Here is a 24,327-nt window from a genome sequence, read left to right as displayed (position 1 = left end):
AAGAGTTATTTATACATTTTTGCTGTGTTTCTGTGAGAGACAAGGATTATATAAATTACAATGGTTAAAGCAATTATCCTAGTTCAGGCTTATTGCTAGAAATATACGTAAAATGCACATTGCTGATAAATATATTTTGAGTTTTGAATTCAATGCCGATCAAATAAATGATTATACCTAGTTAAAATCATTCTTCTTAGTCAAAAATTAAATCTACCTGGAATGACCTGATCCAAGTAAACTGCCAGTAGTAAATAAAGCACACTGTCAAGAGCCAGAAGTAGTATAGCAATAATTAGTGGATAAGGTCCGTAAGTTAAATTTGAAAAATTAACTCCATCTTCATAATCTTCTAAATACATAACCTGCAAGCAAATATGAAATCTGAATATTATTTGGAACGCCATCAAAGCATTAAAATACTAGGGAAGTAATTAACATTTATGGCACTCCACTGCAAATTAACACCGTTTGGCACATAAGAATTCTTCCATTTTATCAAATAATTTGAAACCACTTTAATTCTTAAGGATTCATAAATTTATCTGGTTTAGCTTGGATATTTTGGATACAGTTTGTTTACTGTTTATTTTTATAATTAGCTTTACTTATACTAAGTAAATATTTTTGAAGTAAATTCTTATCTTCAAACTCAGGCAATTAATACTTATATTAAAAATAAGCACACATTTCACTGCACGTTTTCAAATGGCCATAGTCTTTTGTCCTGTTGAGCCACATTTTTGATTGCAAATTTCAAAACCTGACTATATTGCAACCTTGCTTTTTGATCTGAAATGTTGTCATATAAAATAGGGGAAAAATATTAAGCAATACAATGACCAGAATATAGCATGTAAATGTTTACTATAGAAATAGCTTCAAGAGAAGAATAGTAGCTGTTGTTCTTGCTGTAACATAATAGACTTATTATGACCTAAATTTATATCAAAAATAAATCGTTTCACAAAAATGTTATTGATAAAGCTGCTAAACAAGATTGTAACTAATAATCATTTCTTGCATATAGTTGAGTTCTCAGCTTACCTCCACTGGTTCCTTAACCAAAGTTACAAAACTAGTGCTGAAAAAATGGACTTATGATCAGTCCTTGATGTTCTGACTGCAGTGATGATCTGGGTGCTTGGGTCATGATTATAGCACAGTAAGCTGCATTACATGATCAACATTTGTGATCTTCCCTGCCGTCTTCCCACAAGCGAAGTAAATGGGGAAGCAGTCAGGGAAGGTCGCAAGACCTTCTCACAAGGAATCCACTATGGACTATGAGATCCCAAAGATCTCATATTCTGTAGCACCCCTCACCACCCACATTCTGTAGCATGTGCCTGCCTGCAGCACTCCCTCCTTCCTGTGGTCCCCGTAGGGCCTCTACCAATTTGCCCTAGGCCTTCACCAGTCTTCCTGTGGCCCGCACTGACCTGCTTGTGCTTCCTAGCACTCGACTGCAGCATTGCCCACACTCTTTACCTTAGAGTCCTGCCTCTTCCCACTTAATGACTCACACATTTGGGAGTTATAGCACTAGCACTCAAAACTTATATACTGCTCTATTATACTTTACAGCACTCTCTGAGTACAGGCATATGGCCCCCAATAATCTGGGTCCTCATTTTACCAACCTTGGAGGGATGGAAGGCTGAGTCAACCTCGAGCCCCATCAGGATCAAACTCCAGGCTGTGGGCAGAGTTAGTCTGCAATACTGCACCACCAGAGGTCCTGTTTTTTTATAGCAATTTGGACTCCCATCACTAAGAAGTGTGATTACATCACCTGTGCTTTATTACTGCATTGCTTAACAACAGTAACTCTGGTCCAATTGCTGTCATAACTTGAGATGTAGCTTTACAGTGCTCACTAAAGAATCTGATATCTATCAGTTCCTAGTCTAAGATTATTATTTTGTTACAGAAATCGGTCCTTGATTTTTTTAAAAAATAATTTTAACTAATGAAGGAAACAGCAACAAGCAAGAAGCATGTTAACTGCAAGTATAGAATAAGGCAAATAATGTCTCTATGTCTATCTTTCTCTCACTAGTGTCGATAGCCGGGATTCAAACCATAGAAAGATGTATAACAATGTATAAGTAATGTATTTTACTAACCTGTGCAACACCAATTAAAAATGTGCATTGACACAGAGGGCTTACCAGCCACACAAGGGATTTTGGAATATCCTCTACCAGGAAAATTGTGAGACCCATAATACCAAAAGCCAGGGTTGACAAAAACTCAACTGTACCAACATGTTTTGATTTTTTGAAAAGAGGAGTCAACATGAATGCAAAGAAAACCTAAACAGAAATGAAACAATTATTTCAATGCATTAGAAACTTTGCAGTAAAATGCTGAAATTATGGTCTCTTATGTTGATACTGCAACAATTAGAATCATCTCAATTTAACACACCAATGGTTATTATTAAGATGGTTTTCATTGGAAGCAATCAGCGGGTTGATTTTGTTTCTTAAAATTTTCAAATTATGTGTTTTGGGGGTGGCCTGAGGATTTAAAAGCCAGAGATGATCAAGGCATTTCTAAATTTCTAGAATAATCTGGCTTTCATATACTGCAATATTCAATTTTACTTTAAGCATAAGTAAAAATATAAAATGTAATATATAAAAGTACACTACTAAAAGCAAGATACCGGTATGTTTTCATTGTGAGTTGAAAAAATAATACTGTATTGCCTTTTCAAACAGTTCCAGTTCAGGAATGTCAATGATTGAGAGATAATTGAAGTCATATTTTATATGAGTTTTTTTAGTTTTGTTAACTGATATGTAAATAATGAAAAATGAAGATAGCAATGTGCTGATTATATAATTTGCACAACTGCTCCATTGTAAGAATGGACAACAAATTCAACATACACAACCAGACCAGAAATCAATAAAAAGCTAGACTACATACTTATTTCCATATAATAATGTCATGTTATTAAACTAACTTTAATATTAGTGCCTTCTGGACTACATAAATATTTATTAATAGCGATGTCTGTAATCATCACAAAATATTACACGTTTAAAGACTTAGTAAACACTTAGGTAAATCAGAAAGTATACTTAGAACAAAATAAGAAGCAACATCTGTTAAACTAAACAAATAAAACTGTATCAGACCTCTGCCAGCTATCATTCAGTGAAAAGAAAACCAAATTGCTTATGTAGGTCAAATAAGACTCTAAAACATTAACCGTAACTACAATATAGCAACAATGACCACACACACATATACAAACACTTACGGAGGATATTCCATACAGGAAAAAAAGAAGAAATATCACAAAGCTGCTACTTTTGGGGAAAAGCGAAGAGAATGTTGCAATGATCGACATAAGAAGAGACATGACAAATATCAGACTGGTGTACAGTAGGACCCAAGAAAGCCTAAAAAAGAAAACATACAATGAAGATTCGTGAATTCAAAGCTATACGTTATTACTACACAAAGATAACTTACCTCTGCTTCAGAGAGCAGCAATCTTTTCAGGCAGCAGGCACCATCATGCTAGTTTGCACAATGTTGCAGACATCAAAAAAAATAAATTAAAAAAAATTTAAAACGCAGAAATAGCGTGGTATTTAATGTAACAACATAAATATTTTGCAATGTTTGGTTATCTGAGAAGACGGTCAGCCAGCTGTTGTTGTTGTTTTAACTGAAGGATTCAAAGAACATAATTCAGTGATATCATAGATAGCAAAATGCCCATTTGCTGCCAATCCATGTTCATCTAGCTCTTTCAAAGCAACCAAGCAAAAACTGAGTCTTGTGAACATGATCGCCTGTCCTTCTGCCTGTCAGTCTGTCTGTCTGTCTGTCTAATTTATATAGCTGCCCATTTTACAAACAAGTGATACAACAGAACTGGGGAAGTCCCCTTTAAACAAAAAGTTTTTAATCGAAGAGCTCTTGCTCTTGACACTTCCAAAGACAGTATTATGTGTAAACCAAACCATTACAATTTGTTCAACAAACTGTGTTCATAAAAATTATTTTAGTGCAAGATATGAATGTTATTAATGTGTCTAGGTGACCTACTAATAGGAACACAGAGGTCTACATTCATGCAACCTAACATATGAAGAATTACAGAATCCTGCAATACTGTTAATACAAAAGACAAAAGCTTTGCAAGTATCTAGGCAACTGACAAATAAGTATCTAGCACACAGGTCTGCAACCCGTGGCTCCGGAGCCACATGCGGCTCTTTCAGCCGTCTCCTGCAGCTCCCAGTCCTCTGCCATGTGCAGTCCCCCCCCAAAAAAAAAGTGGGACTAAAAAAGTTCAACCAATCAATTCAAATATGCAGGGTAGGTGCATATCTCGCCTTGGCTCCATTATTCAGTCAAACCCTGTTCTGCGCATGCGCGCATGTACGCACATGTGCACACATTTTTTGCGGCTCCCAGTTTTTCCTTTTGTGAGGGAACCAGTTCCGAGTGGCTCTTTCACTGTTTCAGGTTGCTGACCCCTGATCTAGCAGGACTCTAAAATCTTTTGGATGTGATTCCAAAAAAGTGCCCTAGAGCACAGGAATAAGAATAAATCACTTGTTTGCAATCTTCTTGGGAAAAGATGCTGTGGTTTTAAAGAGTTACAGGCAGGCACTACATTCACACACATTCCAAAAGAAGCTTTGGAAAGCTAATCCAAAACACTGAAGAGATCTAATATCTAAAGTGATCACTGACCCCAACAGAGGAAACAGCAGTAACAGCGTTTTATGACTATCTGGATTTTTCAAGAAAATAGAGGAATACCTTAAGACCTGTACTTTACACAAAAAGTGTCATTGCTCTGGAAAAATCCTTCTATACTATCTTAAAATAAAATTCATTGAATTTTCCAAAATTAAGAATTATTTTTTTATGTTGCTTCATCTAATATACATATTTTTGCACATAATTTTGCCTTAAAATATGGAGAAATCATGTTTGCTAATATAAGTTTTTTCTGCACATGAATTTTGAAATAAAAAGAACTAACTTTATCAGAAATGCTAAAATTAATTCTTTTGTTTAAGGAATTTGCTTATGGAATTCTTTGTTTAAGAAATTTAAACAAAAGACTGTTTAAAACCAGATTTTGTAACAACTAGTCCAAATCCTTCAAGAATGGATATCATAATTATTCTCTCAACATACTATTTGATGAGAGAGAAAACAAAAGTGTGGAACTAAGATTTCTAGGAATGTTATTTAGAGGAAAAGATGGCTTATCAATGGACATATTTTCTTTTTCAAACTAGACTGCCCCAAAATTTTCCAAAGTACAACTAGACAAGACAATTCTATCACATCAATTACATTTTAAAAAAAAGAAATGGGGGTTATGGAAATCCTCTCCAATTCCACCAATCAAGTGCTTCATGCATTTTCTTTACATTTGCCCTCAATTAAAGATTTCTCATGCATATGTACCTGAAATTTAAACTGAAATTTCAACAAGAGAATTTGCACACAGCATTAGAGTTGCAAAGCTTTTTCAAGCATTCAGCATAACAGCGTCAATCCAGAAAAGCAAATCAGCTTACATTTAAAGAGCCATCTCTAAATAAATTTTGTACATGTTTACAAAGTAACTCCGTTAACATATATACACAGTGATGATCAGGGCTTTTTTTGTCATAGAACGCTCAGAACAGAGTTCCGGCACCTTTTTTGGATGGAACCTTGTAGGGTAGGGCAAGGCGGGTTGTATGACATGTGTGAGTTCCGGCACCTTTTTCTTTTACAAAAAAAGCACTTGTGATGATAGACCAGTGATGATATAATTGTGACCAAAAACTGCAGATCGTTTCAAGTGTCACTTTTATTTTCAAAATTGCATCTGATTCTTCACACAGCTCAGTGTTCAAAATGTATCACACTGTAGTCATATCTATTCACTCTAAGACCATGGTGGCGAACCTATGGAACGGGTGCCACAGGTGGCATGCAGAGCCCTCTTTGTGGGCACACGCACCCTTGCCCCAGTCCTAGGCCTTCAGCTGGGTTTCATAAAACCTTTTCGTTTTAGGCCTCAGTCGCCATGTACAAAAAAAGAGGTTCAATCAATTTCAACTTCTCGTGGGAAAAAAAGTTCTCGCAAAGTTGGAATTGATTGATTGAACTTTTTAGTCCCACCCAGTCTGCCATTACCACTGCAGCCGCGCCCACCCAATGGGCCAAGCCCACCCAAAGGGCCACACCCACCCGGCACCCAATGATACATAAGTGGGTTTTGGGTTGCAGTTTGGGCACTTGGTCTCTAAAAGATTCGCCATCACTGTTTTAGCTGATGCCTGTTCTCCAGCATGACCGATGGAGAATCCACAATAGATGGGTTAATCCTTGTCTTCCTGCTCAGAGACCAAGTCAATCAACTCTTTGCCACGCCTCTTCCCATCACTGCTCTAAGAAATAGTCTAGGAAAGCTCGAGAGCAGCCTGAAATGCTTTCTACAAAGAGACTTTACCTTGGGTCACAATCAAGATGCTATCTATACCTTTTCTCTCCAATTGTGTAACTGAACAATAGCTGTTGCAGTTGTTTTAACACCAAAGAGCTAAGAAACTTACTCACCAAAAGGCAGTGTCATGAAGGCCCATTATCATTAAAAATTCTTTTATTTTCTTCTCTTTTTCTGCCACAATATGGATTGCCAAGTAATAACCAAAGGGTGAAAAGGCAACCACTAAGTAAATCAGAATGATTGCACGAGGAAAATTATCTATTTCCAAAATAGCAGATTCTCCCATCATGACAGCTTTTGTTTGCTCCAGTTCTTCCAAAACTGACTGATTGGTCTTCAGCTGAAAAAAGAAAATGACTATTTAAAACCAGGTTTTGGAATAGCTTCTGCTAATAAAGAAGCATTATTTCCAAAGCTGTAAAAGAATTTACAATAGATCTATCTATTTTATATCTCCACACAAAGTAATTTTGAGTTTTACAAAGGAGTTCTGATTTATTTTATATATATCTGCTTTTTTTCTCTATTGGCTGCTCAAATTTTAGAATGAAGAAAAAGTGGAATAAATAAAATAGGAAGACATAAGATAAAAATGTTCTTTATCAATAGACAGAAAACTTGGTTAAAGAACTCTTACCGGATTAGGCAAAAAAAAAAACACCCTATAGATCAGACTTTTAATACATTTCTATTAGCCCAGTTGCAGCCAAGTGATTTTTTTTTAGGCTGATCAGGTTTTCTCTTTGAGGAGATTGAATTTCCATTGCTGGTAATGAGGTGAAAAAGCTATTAAGCTGTTGGCCCACTGTTTGAAGCAAAGGAACCAGTAGAGTCAAATTTTTGAAATAGTTGTAGCTGATAGATAGTAGATTCAGAAGCTTTTAATACTGTAGTTTCCGGCGTATAAGACTACTTTTTAACCCATGAAAATCTTCTCAAAAGTCAGGGGTCGTCTTATACGCCGGGTACTGAAAATTTAGGGACAGGGCTGGCTGGAAAACCTGGAGCGGATCTCCCATTTAGTCTGCGCAGGGAAAGCGGGACCAATTGGAGAAGAAGCTGCAGTCTGTAATTTTTTACAGGCTGGGGTCTGGGCGTCTTTCCTTCTAAAGTTGAAGAGCAGCTGTAGTATATCCCAACTTGAAAGGCAGGTGGGGAAGGCAGCAGCCAGAGCAGCGGCTTAGCTCTAAGGACACATTTGACTCAGGAACTGGGCGGGCTGGCTGGAAAACCTGGAGCGGATCTCCCATTTGGTCTTTTTTTAAAAAAATCCCATTTATATCCTGCCCTTCTCCGAAGACTCAGGGTGGCTTACAATTTAAAGCACAAATCAATGTGCTTAGCAATAGCCTTCATTCTGTGTATATGCCTGTTTATTAGGGCTTTCACACCCCCCCCCAAGCAGCATTATTACAAAGTCAGCTTATTGCCCCCAACAATCTGGGTCCTCATTTTACCTACCTTGGAAGGATGGAAGGCTGAGTCAACCTTGAGCCTGGTGGGATGCGAACCTGCAATAATTGCAGGCAGCTGGTGCTATTTAAGGCTCTGCGCAGGGAAAGCTTTAGAGTGAATTAGGAAAAGTGAAAAAGTGAATTAGGAAAATAGGGAACGGTTGCTGGAATTGGGTATGTGTAGCTTAACAAAGAGAAGGGTGAGGGGTGACAGCAGTGATCCAATATCTCAGGGGCTGCCACAAAGCAGAGGGAGCCAAGCTATTCTCCAAAGCACCTGAAAGCAGGACAAGAAGCAATGGATGGAAACTAGTCAAGGAAAGAAGCAACCTAGAACTAAGGAGAAACTTCCTGACAGTTAGAACAATTAACCAGTGGAACAACCTGCCTCCAGAAGTGGTGAATGCTCCAACACTGGAAGTTTTTAAGAGACTGGACAGCCATTTGTCTGAAATGGTATAGGGTTTCCTGCCTTAGCAGGGGGTTGGACTAGATGACCTCCAAGGTCCCCTCCAACTACTACTACTACTACTTCTTCTTCTTCTTCTTCTTCTTCTTCTTCTTCTTCTTCTTCTTCTTCTTCTTCTTCTTCTTCCTTCTTCTTCTTCTTCTGCTCCTCCTCCTCCTCCTCCTTCTTCTTCTTATTATTATTATAGTTTAATCCACTTGCACTGTTTTGTTTACATGTTTGATGACAAACAGCCTTATGTTTATAAGTGACAGTTTTCCTACTAAGCACCTGCATGTCATAAGCATTTGAATTAAAATTACCATATTAAAATCAAATCTGATGTTTTTTAATTTTTATTTGGTGTGCGTTGGAAGAGGGGTAGTCTTATACGGCGAGTATAGCCCAAACCCTATAATTTAACAGGAAATGTAGGGGGTTGTCTTATACGCCCAGTCGTCTTATACGCCGGAAAATATGGTAATCAGGGTGTTTTTTTCCTTCTTAAGAAGTCATTTTATGAATTGGATAACTGGTAATTAATATGATATTAATCACTTTATGAGACAGATATTCAGCAATATCACAAAGGAATATTGATGTTTTGAAAGCTCCTTTGCGACTTTATTTAAGAAATATTGGAACTGATCCAATCATTGCAAAATGGTTGAATTCATGGTCTAGATGGTTTCCAAGTGGAATGGAATAAACTGTGGTACTGACAAGACTTTGGAAACACTATCAATAGCAAAAAAACAACAAAAAACACCCAAATGTATTATAGATCAAATCAACCCAAAATTTACTGGAGACACACATGATTGGGGACAAATTATTAACAGCCATGGTGGCACAGTGGTTAGAATGCAGTATTGCAGGCTAACTCTGCTGACCGCCAGCAGTTCGATTCTCCCCATTGATTCAAGCCTTCCATCCTTCCAGGGTCGGTAAAACGAGGACCCAGATTGTTGAGGGGCCATAGGCTGACTCTGTAAACCACTTAGAGGGGGCTATAAAGCACTGTGAAGAAGTATGTAAGTCTAAGTGCTATTGCTATTGCTGTTATATTCTGAACACATTATGCCAATGTAATTTTGGGAAAGGCAGGAGTAAAGAAAATCAAAGGATGAACAGCAACAAGGTGGATGTATTCATTTAAAAGTCATGGTCAGTGCACAGTTGGAGGACACCCAAAGAGACAGGTAATCCTATTTATGGTCCCCAACAGTCAACAAGACTTAACTACATAATGAATTAACCGGTCAATATGAGGAAACACAAAGATATAGATATACAGATATAGATATATAGATGTAGAGAGATATAGATGAAGATGGAGATGGGTGTATTTGGTGAAAATATAAATCCAAAATACACTTTGTTTATATGCATGTGGCATCTTAAGCAAAATTATTTCATATTCAGCTATTAGTTACAAACATTAATTTGAAATTCCATCAAACATTTTGGTGACTATTACAGCCACTCACTAGGTAGTGCACTGTGTAGATTTGAAGAGAAAACCATAATATGGAGACTTGATAGACACATTTGACTATTTCTTCAATCAAATATCGTATTAAGGACCAGTCAAGAAGTACTCTGTGTTCCAAATTATCTACTGTATTTTTTTCAAATTCAGATCACTGCATAGCCTAACTGCTCAATTGGATAAAGCATTTTCCTATATAAGAAATAAATAAATAAATATATTGTATTTTGACTAATACAAAGCAATATTGAGAGTTGTATGCTAATCATTTATATTTACCTGAATAATAGCTGCATCAATGCCGATCTGGAGAGCTATAAATCCATACCGCCAGTACGTTTCAGCTTCGCATACCTTGGAAGGACTTGGACAACTGGCTGTAAAAAAAAATTAAAAATATTTTTTACTATCTATTCCAAAACATCAAAAATAGGCTCATATAATGTTTCTGCCATATAGACGGAAAGAATTACTTTATCCTCAACTAAGTAATTATCTTATTGGCATGAATAAACTCATCTATTATTTTATACTAAAATATAAGATTTCATATAAAATATATGGAGAAACTAATATTTAACATAGCCTTCTTCCAAATAGGTGCTCAGAAAAAAACCCATAATGAAATTAAAAGACAAAAATATTAGCAGCATATATTCTTGTTTAAAATTTACAATTATTCACATAGTTGAAGCTGTAATTCAAAGAATTCTACAGATATCTTTGTTAGCGAAAAATAAAAAGATATACATGTAAAGAAAGCATGGATATAATTTGAAACGTTTATATCATCTAAAAGCATTCGAAAAGATTAAAAATATAATACCATAGTATTAGACAATTTTGTTATTTTATAGAATGAAGCAACATATTCTTCAAATCTTCATTTCTAATCAGTGGCAAAAGCTTAAATTTAGATATTTAGATTGTTTATATAATTAAAACTAAAAACACATATATTAAGGGTTTATGGATCTAATTCCAACATTCAGTCAGTTTCGGATCATCATTTCAATTCAGCAATTCTAAGAAAAAATTCAGACACATCTAATTAAGCCATTTGGTAGATCGAACTGACTTCAAATTAAATGTCCAGCAGGTATAATTACAGCATCTCCGTTTATAGTATATTTGAATGACTGCATGCCTTTATGGAAACAGAATACCGGTAGCTAGAATGTTTTTAAAATACATATGGAACTTCATAAGTATCTAGAAGTAATTTTGTCAATTGAGTAATAAATTATGAACAAAATATTACAAAAGATCACTCCTATGTCTGAGGAAAATCAAATATTTCGCAGCAAGCCTCAGTTTGTTTGTGTATATATATATATATATATATATATATATATATATATATATATACATACATATATAATACCTCTTGATTCCACGTGAATAGCAGAAACAGGAACCTTTGTAGGAGGAAATCTGAGTTGATAGGACATAGAATCCTTAAAAATTACACCCACAAAGTTTTGGGGACTATGAAAGGCAGCCTCTTGCATTTCTTGCTCAGTTAGAAATTCTTCAGTAGTGATTCCTATAAAAGAAAAGTATTTCTTCTAATTATTTTCATCTCTGATTATTTGTACTAATATAAGTACAATTCTATCTGTAACTGTCTCATTTATTAATCATATATTTTTGTTTACATATAACATTCAGCCTAAAGTATATCTGAAGCTACTGATGTCAACTTAAATTTTTAAGTCTCTGTTAAAAGTGTGGGATCTTTTAAATGAATAGAGTAATGTATATTTGCAAAATACGTAAGTTATTTTGAGAGGATCAGTTTAAATCTACACAACAGAGTTCTGTGTGCAGGTAGTCCTTGACTTGTAACAGTTCATTTAGACCACAGGTTCTCGACGCGGGTGCAAGACGATATTCCAGGGGGTGCAAAAACTTGGGTTTTCAAAATTATAGTGTATATACATAATTCGTTGCCATTATTTCGAACTTTTGTAAGGGGTGCAAGAATATATCAGAAGCGTTCTAGGGGTGCGGAATACAGAAAAGGTCGGGAGCCGCTGCTTTAGACACTGCTTAAAGTTACAACGGCACTGAAAAAAGTGACCTATGGCCATTTTTCACACTTACAACCATTGCAGCATCTCCATGGTCACATGATCAAAATTTAAACACTTAGCAACTGACTCATATTTATGACGGTTGCAGTGTCCTAAGGTCATGTGATCACCTTTTGCAACCTTCTGACAAGCAAAGTCAGTGGGGAAACCAGTTTCACTTAACAACCTGACAACTGCAGTGATTCACTGTGGCAAGAAAAGTTGTAACATGGGGCAAAATTCACTTAGCAACTGTTTTGCTTAGCAACAGAAATTTTGGGCTCAACCATGGTCATATGTCGAGGACTACCTGTACTAAAAAGTATGGGTTTTCAACACAGACTGCATGGTGGCAAGATTTTTTCACTCATGAGGAACAGAGCTACAAGAATCATTCTCCTTGCCAGTGCCAAGTAGGATGAGATTTAGCTCTATTGGATACATATTCAGCGGTTCTGGTCTTTTCTGTTAGGTGGCATTAATCGATTTGTTTTGTTCACATGGAACTTGCTGGACTCTAAGTGAAATTTGGATCTGCGGCCTCTGAGCCACCTTTCTATTAGCAGATAGGTTAGAATAGGGCTTTTATTATTTATTTTATGTATCTGTTTATCACATTTGTATCCCACTGCAATCAGAAGAACCTCAATGACTCCCAAAGAGTATATGATTGATTGATTGATTGATTTGGGACACAAGTAAGAAGCATATTGCTAGAATAAGCTTTAGAAGGAAAAAATAAATAAATGTGTGTTAATGTAAAAGAATATTTATAAATATTTAACATGAAATAACAATGTGCTTGCTATTATATGGAAATAACATGTTTAATCTATTTTTCTAACTGTATCTTCCTAGCAAATACAATATAAACATATGGGAGAACAGAAGAGTTTGCTTATAATACCTTCTGTAAAATATTCTGCAGACATTTTGTGCATGATTTTTCTCGTCACATTGTTCACTGGTGTGTAGCCCACAACAAACTCAGAAATACTAGAGTGATCCACAGAATAAAGATCAGAGTCAGGCACCTCATCGTATTTCTTATTTGGATACATCATGCTCAGTAATATTAGCCAGAATAAAAAGAAAAGTGGAAGCAGTATTTCCTGCACAAATAAAATCAACATGTTAAATGAGTAACACTCAGAAACAACCACTTGCAGCTGTATACAATACTCACTGAAACAGAGTCTTCTTAAAAATCTGTTTACCATTATTTCACTATTTAAACATTACATATCTTTATATTTGTATAGCATTCACAAATACTGCCTACTATTCTCAACATGATGAGAGAGAAGCTTTCTCTGAATAACATAAATCTAGACTATTTCAAAATCTAGAGTTGAAGATGGGGCAGGGTTAATTTCCACTCTCTTGCAGGCTAAGATTTGATTTAACTAGCACTTACTGGGCACTAGTACAGGGGCTCAGAAATAACATCTACACTCTGGCAACAACAAATGTTGATGGCCAATGGAGCAGGCAAAGTTTGCTAAATTAGTGTACTTGTAAAATTAAAATAGAACATGAAGTTATCTAATATTGAAAAGATGTACAAACTACATTTTAACGCTCTTATAATCTTAGCATTCATATTTTCCCTGGCAAATATGAACTACATTTGATAGAACAGATCATTTTACACGGTCTGGATAATTACACAAGAAAAATCACATCTCAAAACTTCACACATACTATAGTTATTTCAATGTGGTCATAGGGGTAAAACTAATATGATCGTAATGGTTCAGCCTGCATTATTCACTCACAATTATAATTACAGCAACATGATATATGCAGTACAATGTAGTGAGGCATGTGAAGATCTGTACATTGGGGAAACAAAACAACCATTTCATAAACACAAGGCACAAGATAGGTGAACAAATCCATCAGGACAAGATTCAGCAGACCATCTGCATTTAAAAGACAAAGGGCACTCTTTTGAAGGCAGCAAAGTCCACATTTTGGACAGAGAGGACTGCTGGTTTGTAAGAGGGGTCAAAGAGGCCACCTGTGTAAAAACTGAACACCCCTCTCTCAATACAGGGGGAGATACAACATCATCTATCTCCAGTCTACAACACAGTCCTTTCTTCAACAGTTCCAAGAAGACTCCACACACATTTGCACCACTCAGGTGATCTTTCATTCCCCACCATTCAGTCAAAGCTGAAGAAGCTGCTTGGATGACAAGAAAAACATTTTCAAAGAAAAACAAGAAAGTCAGGTTGCCTCTTGAAAAAGCACCTTTGGGACAACCATGACCTGGATGACTGAGAATCTCCATAGACAGTCACAGTTGCATACTTGACAGAAGGAACTGAACAACTCTCCCAGTATCTGGAGACTAAAAGATACAAAGAACTGCTGCAGGACTTGGCTTTGACTAGTCTAAAGAAAAGAAGAAATAGAGGAGACATGATAGCAGTATTCCAGTATTTGAGGGGCTGCCGCAAAGAAGAGGGGGTCACATTATTCACCAAAGTACCAGAGGGCAGGACAAGAAACAATGGTTGGAAACTGACCAGAGAGAGAAGTAACTTGGAATTAAGGAGAAACTTCCTGACAGTGAGGACAATTAACCAATGGAACAGCTTGCCTTCAGAAATCATGGGTGCTCCATCACTGGAGATTTTTAAAAAGAGGCTAGACAGTCACTTGTCTTGAGATGGTCTAGGTTCTCCTGCTTGAGTGGGGAGCTGGACTAGAAGGCCTCCAAGGTGCCTTCCAACTCTATTCTATTCTATCTAAGTGCACTATTGCTGAAATAGGGGCTTAATTTTCATTTTAAACATCAATAAGACTGGAGTTATAATCCATACTTTGTGCCCAACAAAAATGGATATGCTTAATCTAATAAAACAAAATTATATTCTTTATACTCAGAGAATGCCGGCTGGTGGCCCCCAGGGGGAGGGCCTTCTCTGTGGGCGCCCCGGCTTTATGGAATCAACTGCCGGTTGAGCTCCGGATGGCACCGGATCTTCGCTCCTTCCGGCGCGGGTTAAAGACCCATTTATTCGAACAAGCTGGCCTGGCCTGATGGGGGAAATGTTAGGGTTTTAATGTTTTTTATATTTTGATTGTTTTAATTTGGGCAACAATTTAATCCTTTTTAACTTTTGTACTTCTATTTATATGCCCTGTTCACCGCCCTGAGTCCTTCGGGAGAAGGGCGGTATAAAAATTCAATTAAATAAATAAAATAAATAAATACTCCAGTATCAGCATCTTAATCTGTATTTATTTTTTTTATTTTAAGAGAAATGAAAAGAGAGAAAGAGCTTGGTCCACATGATTAATCCAGTAGAATCCTATAACATACAGTATATATTAAGATTTTTATTCTCATATTGCTGGTGGATATATAAAAATATTTTTGAATGGTGTTTGAATGCAGTCCTTTTCTTTTTGTGAGGCTCATGTAAGTGTAATATTGAAGAAAAGATCCTGTAGAAAGGTATAAGCCAATCCATGATTTCTTTAAATCTTGTCTGCAGTTGTGGCATTGAGAAACTTAATATATTACTTACAATAATTCATCCTGCGCAATTTGGCTTTATAAAAGGCTAAGCCTTTTATTAAAGAGTAAGGTTTAGATAATACTAGACTGCTGATTAATGTTTTAAAAGTAAAATCATAGAAACTAGATTGTTCAGTAGTTGCTTCACTGAATGTAGAAAAAGCCTTTCATGTGGTACAGATTGAAGTTTTAATATGTTTTTTCAGATGTAGATTCCCCCCATTATAATTTCTTGGGTTAAAATCCATCTATTGTGATTACAAATGGAATTACGGTATTTGTCCTCCAATTAAAATATCTCAGGAAAGATTTTTTTTAATTTCCCCTCATTATTTATTAAATTTATATGCTGCCCATCCCACCTAGAGGCCATTCTGGGAAACTTACAAGACATATTTTAATTGATACAGGAAACACTGACTTGTTTTATTGCACAGTTAAAGCATATAGAGTATAAAAATATCTGGAGTTGAAGATAACTTAAGCCTTTTTTATATGTTGAGGATATTTTGAATCTTACTGATTAGTTCAATGGCCTTTATTTAAATTTCTCAAAATTATTCAAAGGCTTGGTAAATTATCATGTTAATCCATTCAGTAGAATAAGTCATATAATATCTAGTTTCAATTGGATCTGACGTATCTGAGGAAATTTGCAAAAAAAAACAAGAGATCTGTTTATTGTGTACCTTTGAATCATTCATTATTCCTATAGAATGTCCTCATTTTTAATTTAAAGGTATTCAAAATGGACAGGATGCTAGCAAAGGTGGCGGGTTCTGAAAGCTACAAAGGCTTTTTCAGCAGCTGCAGAAAAAGGCAAAAGTAAATTGGCCCATGTATTGGGGCGCAGGGGGAGAGGGACGGCCTCCCAGCCATGGTGGTGTAGGGAAAGGACTCAACCTCCTTCAGCTTCTCACGTACTGGTGAGCTTGCAGCCAGCTGAGATCTCCCGGTCCATGGGAGGTTTCCATGACCCAGTGGCGCAGGGACTCCCAGAGCCTCTCCCACCCAAGGCATCCTCATGTGATCACTTAATGAGCTGCATGATCACTTAATGACCACAACTGTCCCAACTGTGGTCATAAGTTGAAGACTACTTGTACAAATATTGAAATTGCCAAACTAAAGCATTATCCTTAATAAAATCATTTAATGACGCAGAAGCCTAAGAATAATTCTGATGTAACAATTTAAAACAGAGCTCAAATCAATGAACAAAATGATTTATTTATTTAGCTAATTTTTTTTATCACTGCCCCATCTCACAAACAAGTGATTCTGGACAGCGTAATTAAAACTAAAATAAATATCTAAAACCATTAACAATTATTTAAAAACATCCAAAAGATTAATCTCTTAACTTCTTCAAACCTTAGAAAACTGCAGATCAACTGACCTGAACACTACTCTTCTTGGTTCTCCATTTAACCAAGCAATTCTTATAAACCAGAGCTCTTGTCTGTCGCCACACTCCTTTTTGTCTTGAAGCATCTGTAGACATTTTTGCATCTGAAAAAGCAAACAATTACATGCATCTTTTAAATGTACATCCCTTTAAATCGTTTTAACCATAGTATCATTCACTACACTTATATTACTGATCAGTATGTTAAATGGATACATTTCTGTGAAATTATATATAACATTCACCAATTCTCTTTAAGTGATGCTACTCAGATAAATTTTAGGAAATCTGACCTGCAGATGTATTGCTGCTCTAAATACATTACAAGCAATCCTTGACTTATGACCATTCATTTCAAAGTTACAATAGCGCTGAAAAAAATGACTTATGACTGATCCTTGCACTTACACTTAAGTAATGCAGTGTCCCCAGAGTCACATGATCAAAATTCAGATGCTAGGCAAACTGGCATTGATATTGCAACAGTTGCTGCATCCTAGGGTCATGTGATCGCCATCTGTGACCTACTGGGTGGGGTGGGGGGGCCTTCTGAATAGCAGAGAGAATGGAAAAAGGCAGATTTGCTTAATGACTGAAGTTATTCACCTTACAGCTATGGCAAAAAAGGACGTAAAATCAGGCATGACTTATTTAACAACCAGATCACTTTCCAATCCCACTTGTGACTGTAAGTCAAACACTACCTGTATCTTCTTCTTAATTGCAAATACAATAAAGTAGAAGTTTAACATGTACTGGGATATGCACACATGCTATTTGTTTTCAGATTCTATTATTAAAATTGAATTTGTCCAAATCCTAAACTATGATTAATATGACCAATTAACTCTTTTAAAATATCCAAATTATATAACTCATTGTGGTTCTGAACAATTTCCTGAAGTTCCTCATGGCAAAATTTTTCTATTTTGCTCTTAAACTATTATTAGTATGCATTTGCATTTTATTGACCACAATTTCATACTTGTTTTTTGCAATAGCATAGATTAAAATAAAATCTGGTACTTTTTTTTCCCTTTTTGCTATTATGCAATTGATTTGGGTGTGTGCACTAGCCAGTTTCAACTGGTAGCATTGCAACATTAACCATAAAGGGTAATTATTCAAATGCAAAATGTTGAAATCAGAATACTTCTATTATATAATAAAAATAAAAATAGGGTTTACAAATTAAATACATTTTACTGCATTATTATTCCGCAACTCATGCTGCTCAAATTATGTTCATATTTCCAAGTCCTTGATAAGACTACTTTTTTGAAACATTGAGTGGAAGAGTCAGAATTTACCACCTGAATGAACATTTACAGTTTAAAGGAATGACACACTTTAAAAAACCTTATTTTTTACAGATTCAAACATTTCTACAGTATTTTCAGACTGAATTTCAGAACCAGATTTGACAAAGAGAGAACTTTGGTCACCTTGTAGGATAATCTCCAAGAAAACGGGGTGGGTGGTGGTGGGGAATGAGTCCCCACTGATATTCCTGGATCTGTGTGTATTCTAATGTGACTTACCATGGTGTCATTTTGGAGTGCATGAATGAACTGGTTTATATAGTTCAGCTCTTATCTCTTAAATTACTGTACTGCCCATCATCTACCAAATTCTATATTATGTAATATCTATACTATATGAACCTGCTGGGAATGATCCTTTGCAGGTCTGAAACTATTTGTCAGCTTTATACTGATGATATTCAGTTTCATTATGTACAACCATAGATTCATAGACATTCATGCAGATCTACATCTATTCTCAAATTTTAAGATTATTGAAGAGGGTTACATTGCAAAAAACATATAATCTAATCTAGCAAGCCTTCTTTCTCTGTTAGAATCTACTACCAAATAATTTATTTTGACAAGGTTAAAGGATTTTCTACTGAAAATACTAAGGGATAATGGCTCTTTTCTTAGTACTGTACAAAATCATACAAATATTTTTGAAGGGTATCTCTTTTTGAGATAGAAATGATTACAGCTTTTTAAAACTGTACTATACTGAAATAAAAGCACTCAATCATATATCTTTATTAAATAAAGACGGACAACAATGGCAGTAAACATGAGGTAACATACTGTATGAAGCCTGCTAGAAATAAACTGAATGTTACGAGACATGTAATTGAACACTGAAGCTTGGCATGATAGTGTTGTACTGTTGTGCCTGACTGAAATATCTACTAAACTCAATGTATTCAAAAATATTTTTTTTACTTCATTACTGTATGTTTTAAAAATTAAAAAAACTAAAAATATCTATTTCAGGACATTTCAAATACCAGTTAATCACAAAATCTGAAATTGCGAGAGGGTAATGGATACAGGATTTAATTTGAAGGTAAAGGTAGAAAGATTTTTTTTCAAAAATTGTGTATATAATTAATTTTTAAAACGCAGGGAAATTTCACCAAGTTACTTGAAAACCCTTTTCGCACAGTGAATTTCGTATCTACTGCTTCACAGAGCTATTGACATCTCTGGTGAAGATTCTCCTCTCCTCTCCACATTTAGTGTTCCAGTTCCTAAGAAAGCAGCAACTAGATAGAAGTTTACCTAAGAAGCTAGGAACAATGATGACTCATGGAGGGCCCCTGCACTAAGCTTCTGCAGAATGACATTGTTTTTGCTCTTCCAGGATCATTCCAAAGCAATGCTTGTTGAAAAGAGTACCAGAGAGACAACATATAATGATTGCAAAAAGAAAAAAATAGCATCTCACCCATATAAAATAGCTTTCCCCCCCCCCAAGAAAAACATTTACCCAAACTAATTGTTCCAGGTTTAGCATGCCTGTATTTTTCCACAGATCTTAATCAAAATCAAGCTCCAAATTCCCCCACAGACTAAACAGTCATTCTGAAGACTGGAAAAAAGGCCAGTAAGACAAATCTTATGAAAAATCGTGCAATAACTTAGAAGTACCGTAGATCTAAAATTAGTCCACCAACAGGACTGAATTAAGAAATGCTTACAGTATAGCATTGCATCTAGGTCTCTTACATCTTAGTCCAAATAATAAACTGTTGTAAGTGATCCGCTCCTAACAAGGATTACTTACAATTTCAACTGGATTAAATTCTTTTTAAGCATGCATAAAAATGCAGCCAGCCTTCATTAGCAGGTACAAGCTGACAAGAGGGCCATACTTCTATAATAATCCAGTCAAAGTAAAATATCTATGTAATGCTACATGTAAATAGGCATAGATTAAAACAAAATAGTTCTGATGTTCAATTTAGTATTTGTTTTTAGAGGAAAGCTGAATTTAGTACTTGTTTTTAGAAATGTGTTTTGGTAATTACACTATGAGAGAGCTCCATAGATTGTAAAACATATTTACTTCAATAAACACTATCTGCTGGCAAGTCCTCGTTAATTCTGTGAGTAGTCTATAGAGAGCTGAAATTATACAAGGCTCTGTCCTAATTGCACTACTGAGATAATATACAACAGAGTGGTATTATAAGCACTTTTTCCTCATAGCACCTCCCAATTCCAGAGAAAATGCTTATACAGAAAGCATTTATACACTTATCAAATTCTGAAATATTTACTGGCACAATATGTTAGTGTACTATGATAGAAAAGAATCCTCTCTCCCTCCCTCCCTCCCTCCCTCCCTCATCAGAGAGAAAGGTAAACAGGCAGTGACAGCAGAGAGAAGAATTAGATCTGCATACCAGTTCTACTTAAAGATGACACAACTCATAGGAATAGTCATTTTCAATTCAAACTCTGAGCAGAAGTGCTTATAAGAACCAGTGATCCATTGCACATCTGTTTTTACTGTATTGAACAGAGCTTAGTCCTGGTTACATAAAAATAATTATTTAGATTTATGATTACCCAATCCAAAAGTTTCTGGGTGGCTTTACAACATTGGAGTATACAAGTAAAGTAGATAAAAACATGACAAGGTACCATAACAATCAAGAAGCTTCACAGGAGATCCAATAAATATATTAACTCAGACATGGTAACAGAGCCAGGTCTTAAGGGCCTTGCAAGAACACTAGGAGAATGGGCATCATATGTACCTTGGGAGGGGAGGATGCTGAGGACATATATGGCATTGCAACCATCACACCTAAAAGGTATGCGGTACAGGTTTCTAAATTCATCAAGATTATAGGACCCAATTATTAGAATCTAGCTTGCAGTATCATGGTCTAATGAGACACAACTTAGCTTAATATCCTTCTTTATATCATATTTAACCAGATACTAACCCGATACCAACTGCTAGTATAATCTGCATGAAAAGGCAGTAACTGTGAATCCAGTCATATAATGTATTTATAAGAAATTTACTCTTCCTACTACATTTCTGTTTCCATTTGGCATTACACAACCTAGCACTGGCTTCTTTTAAAATCTGTACAACATTCCAAAAATTTAGAAACTAGAAGTGCCAAATAACAATGATAATCTTACTGCTTGTGGCATAAGCCTTCATGGAGTAGAATACACTTGATTAGATAAATGAATTGTAATTGCACATAACTGTAATGATGTGGAGGGATGCATTACAGGTAATCCTTGACTTACAACCACAATGGAGTTCATAATCTCTGTTGCTAAACAAGACAGTTGTTGAGTTGTGCCCCATTTTACAACGCTTTTGCCACTGTTATGTGAATCATTTGGTTATTAAGTGAATCTGGTTTCCCCCAATTGATTTTTCATCAGAAGCTAGCTGTGAAGTTTGCAAATGATGATCACATGACCCTGGGATAGTGTAACTGTCAAATGCCAGCTGTCTAGTGTCCAAATTTTGATCACATGACCATCAGGATGCTACAACAGTTTTAAGTGTAAAAATTGGTCATAAGTCACTTTTCAGTGCCATTGTAACTTTGGTCACTAAATGAATGTTTTTATTATACATAATACAACTGCCAGTTTTTTAGTTGCGCTGGCCTTCATTCACATCAAGTTCTCTTACTGTTTTACGCTTTTCATCTCTTTTCTTCGGGTAGGCAGTTAAGTTAAAAATAAATCTGTACTTTAATTTCCTTTTAAGAACTTTAAATGCCTTAGTGAACATTCACAAACATTTTATTTAACTTACAATGTTTTCTGCTCTTCCAGTACAGTACTATGCAGTATTCTGGGTACAAGAAAGTGTAGCATAGTTGAAAATCTGATTTTCTATTGGGGAAAAGGGATGGAGATAGCTAATTTTTCTTCTAGTCTTTCTCCCAGTTTCTTAATTACATAACAAACTCCCATAGAGTTTCCAAATATTTGCATCTTTCAGTTAATTACTCTGAAAATTAACCATAAATAGTAATTGATCATCAAATTACAAGATGGCCTTTCCCTGACTACAATTAAGTACAGGCCCCTTTTCTTGTCCGTAATCTGTGCAATTATATATTTGATAATTGCTGCAATTTTATCTTAATTGCTGGCGATTTGTTCAGAATAGCCTCAGAATCTATCGGAAGCAAATCATAAACTCGTTTTGCACATATCCACAGAAATCCCCCGTCACCTCCTAATCCACAATTGCTACACTAACAGCTATTTGTTATTCAGGTTTCTCATTCTTCGGATCTAAATAATGCTTTTCTCTTTTGACTTCCCCACCTCTACAGCATATACTGTACATCACACACTCGCTAGGAAGGCAATATCAGTTTTACATATAAAACACAGCGTTTAAATGATGCTCTGAGTAAGTAGAGAGCCAAGAAAAGAGAACGGAATGAGAAAAGCACCCTATATCTCACCCATGAAGCCCCACTTAGAAAGGCACAGTCTGAGATCTACACCGCGACCAGAAGACAGCTGGCCACATAAATACCACAGCACGCGCTGCGTTGTGGGTCAAGAGGCAGGGACATCTGATACCGGCAGCTCTCGCCGATTAGCTCCTCAATAATTGACCACGCCGGCTAAAACACTTGCGGCCAAAGGAAGCCGACTGTCCTCCTCCTCCTCTCTCCCAGAGGCAAAGCCGCCGCCCCCTCGCCGTTTCCCCACAACCGAGGAGCCGGCTATCCAAAGCTGAACCCGGAGAGCCGAGCCCAAAGAGGGGGTCGGGAAAGCCTCTCCTTCCTAGCTTACTACCCGCCGCCTCCGCTTCCTTCCCCCTCGCCGTGCCGCATCTCTCCCGCCTTACACCGCACCGTTGACTCCCGCCTCTGCTCCCTTCCCCAAGCCGCCTCTTTAGCTTTCTCCTCACGCCTGCCTCGCCTTCTCCGCCCTCTTTCCCCCCCCTCCGCCTCTGCTCTCCGGGGGGCCGCCTCGCGCAGCCCCCGCTGCAGCGCGCGCCTGCCCGGGGCAAGAAAGAGCCGCAGTCCCCAGCCTCCCCCGCCCCGCCTTCACCGCGCAGCCGACTTCACCTCAAGCCCGCCTGGCCAGAGCTGAGCTGTATTATTAAAGGAGGAACGCGGGCGCGTCGCCGCGGCCGGTCTTCCTCAACCCGGGCCTTTCGGCGCCCGCGAAGCCGAAAAGGCCGAGCTGCCTTAAACGTCCCTCGGCAGGGGCGCCTTCGTTACTCTCCGCGCAGCTGTTGGCAGCGGGATTGCAGCAGCGACGACTCCCCTTCCCTCCAGGGAGCCGCCGCTCCCGTCCCTCTCGCTTTGTTTGGCTTTCGGAGGAGAGCAGAGGAGGGAGCGTCGCCAATGGCGGGAGCAAGTTTCCGCCAGCTGAGCCAGCCAGCCAGTCTCTCTCTCTCTCTCTCTCTCTCCCCTCCCCCCCCGCCTTCCAACCCTGAAATAGCTTTTACGGAATGGCGCGTGCACACGTAACGCTAACTATGCCATTATTCTAGCGCTTGTGCCGTAAGAGAAGAGCTTTCTTCGCAAGGGGGTTTCTCGACATCCACAGTCACGTTCGTTAACAGCCCTTCTTCCTAACTCTTGCCCAACGTGCCGGAATGTTCTGCACCGCGAAAAAAAATCAAAATTAATAAAAAGAGGGTGTCCCGGAAAGCGTTTCTCCCTTCACAAGCGACAAGGCGTTGGAAGTTGAACGTGTGTACGCAGAAGAGGATTCAGCGGAAGACATGATTTGATTACTCGACGCGGATGCTCTATATGTCTACCGAAAGTCCCGTCAACTTCACTGGAGCCTGCTCTCCCAAGGGAATGAGAAGAGAAATTGCAGCCTTAAAAGGGTACATCACGACCCCTTCTGACTGTGCGCATAAGGAGGACTGGTTATTCCTAAATGAGGATGGAGGCTTTGTAAACAGATTACAGTATATGCATTACTGCATGTTGAATTCCTGGCAGTCCTGGGTTCAGTGGGAAGCATGTTCAGTTCTGCCACATCTGACAGGTCACAGGTTTTTCACCTTTGCTTCATAACTATCCAATAAAGTACAATATAATAAGTGACAAAAACACCTTGAAGCAAAAGTTTCTACAGTGATGGCTTCCTGGTC

The 24,327-nt window shown here is 37.2% G+C and overlaps 1 protein-coding gene across 2 annotated transcripts in view; it reads right to left on the bottom strand.

The window, feature by feature from the left end:
• The window catches only part of LOC310633596 (cholesterol transporter ABCA5-like), a 76,558-nt gene extending 53,085 nt beyond the window's left edge, over positions 1 to 23,473 (bottom strand). Inside the window, exons 1-10 of one of the 2 annotated variants that reach the window (XM_083351385.1) lie at positions 22,667 to 22,752; positions 22,003 to 22,082; positions 16,894 to 17,006; positions 12,867 to 13,071; positions 11,269 to 11,430; positions 10,164 to 10,261; positions 6,601 to 6,830; positions 3,278 to 3,419; positions 2,130 to 2,318; positions 218 to 365 (exon numbers count right to left, since the gene is read on the bottom strand). In XM_083351385.1, the coding sequence (XP_083207511.1) occupies positions 218 to 365; positions 2,130 to 2,318; positions 3,278 to 3,419; positions 6,601 to 6,830; positions 10,164 to 10,261; positions 11,269 to 11,430; positions 12,867 to 13,071; positions 16,894 to 16,998 (1,279 nt within the window). In that variant the 5' untranslated portion in view covers positions 16,999 to 17,006; positions 22,003 to 22,082; positions 22,667 to 22,752. Of the gene's footprint in view, positions 1 to 217; positions 366 to 2,129; positions 2,319 to 3,277; positions 3,420 to 6,600; positions 6,831 to 10,163; positions 10,262 to 11,268; positions 11,431 to 12,866; positions 13,072 to 16,893; positions 17,007 to 22,002; positions 22,083 to 22,666; positions 22,753 to 23,281 lie in introns of those variants that run through there. The other variant, XM_083351384.1, reaches the window with a different exon arrangement.
• Positions 23,474 to 24,327: the final 854 nt, after the last annotated feature.

Source organism: Vipera ursinii, assembly GCF_947247035.1.
Source record: "Vipera ursinii genome assembly, chromosome: 2".
NCBI lineage: Eukaryota > Metazoa > Chordata > Lepidosauria > Squamata > Viperidae > Vipera > Vipera ursinii.
This window is presented reverse-complemented; position numbering and strand designations above follow the sequence as displayed.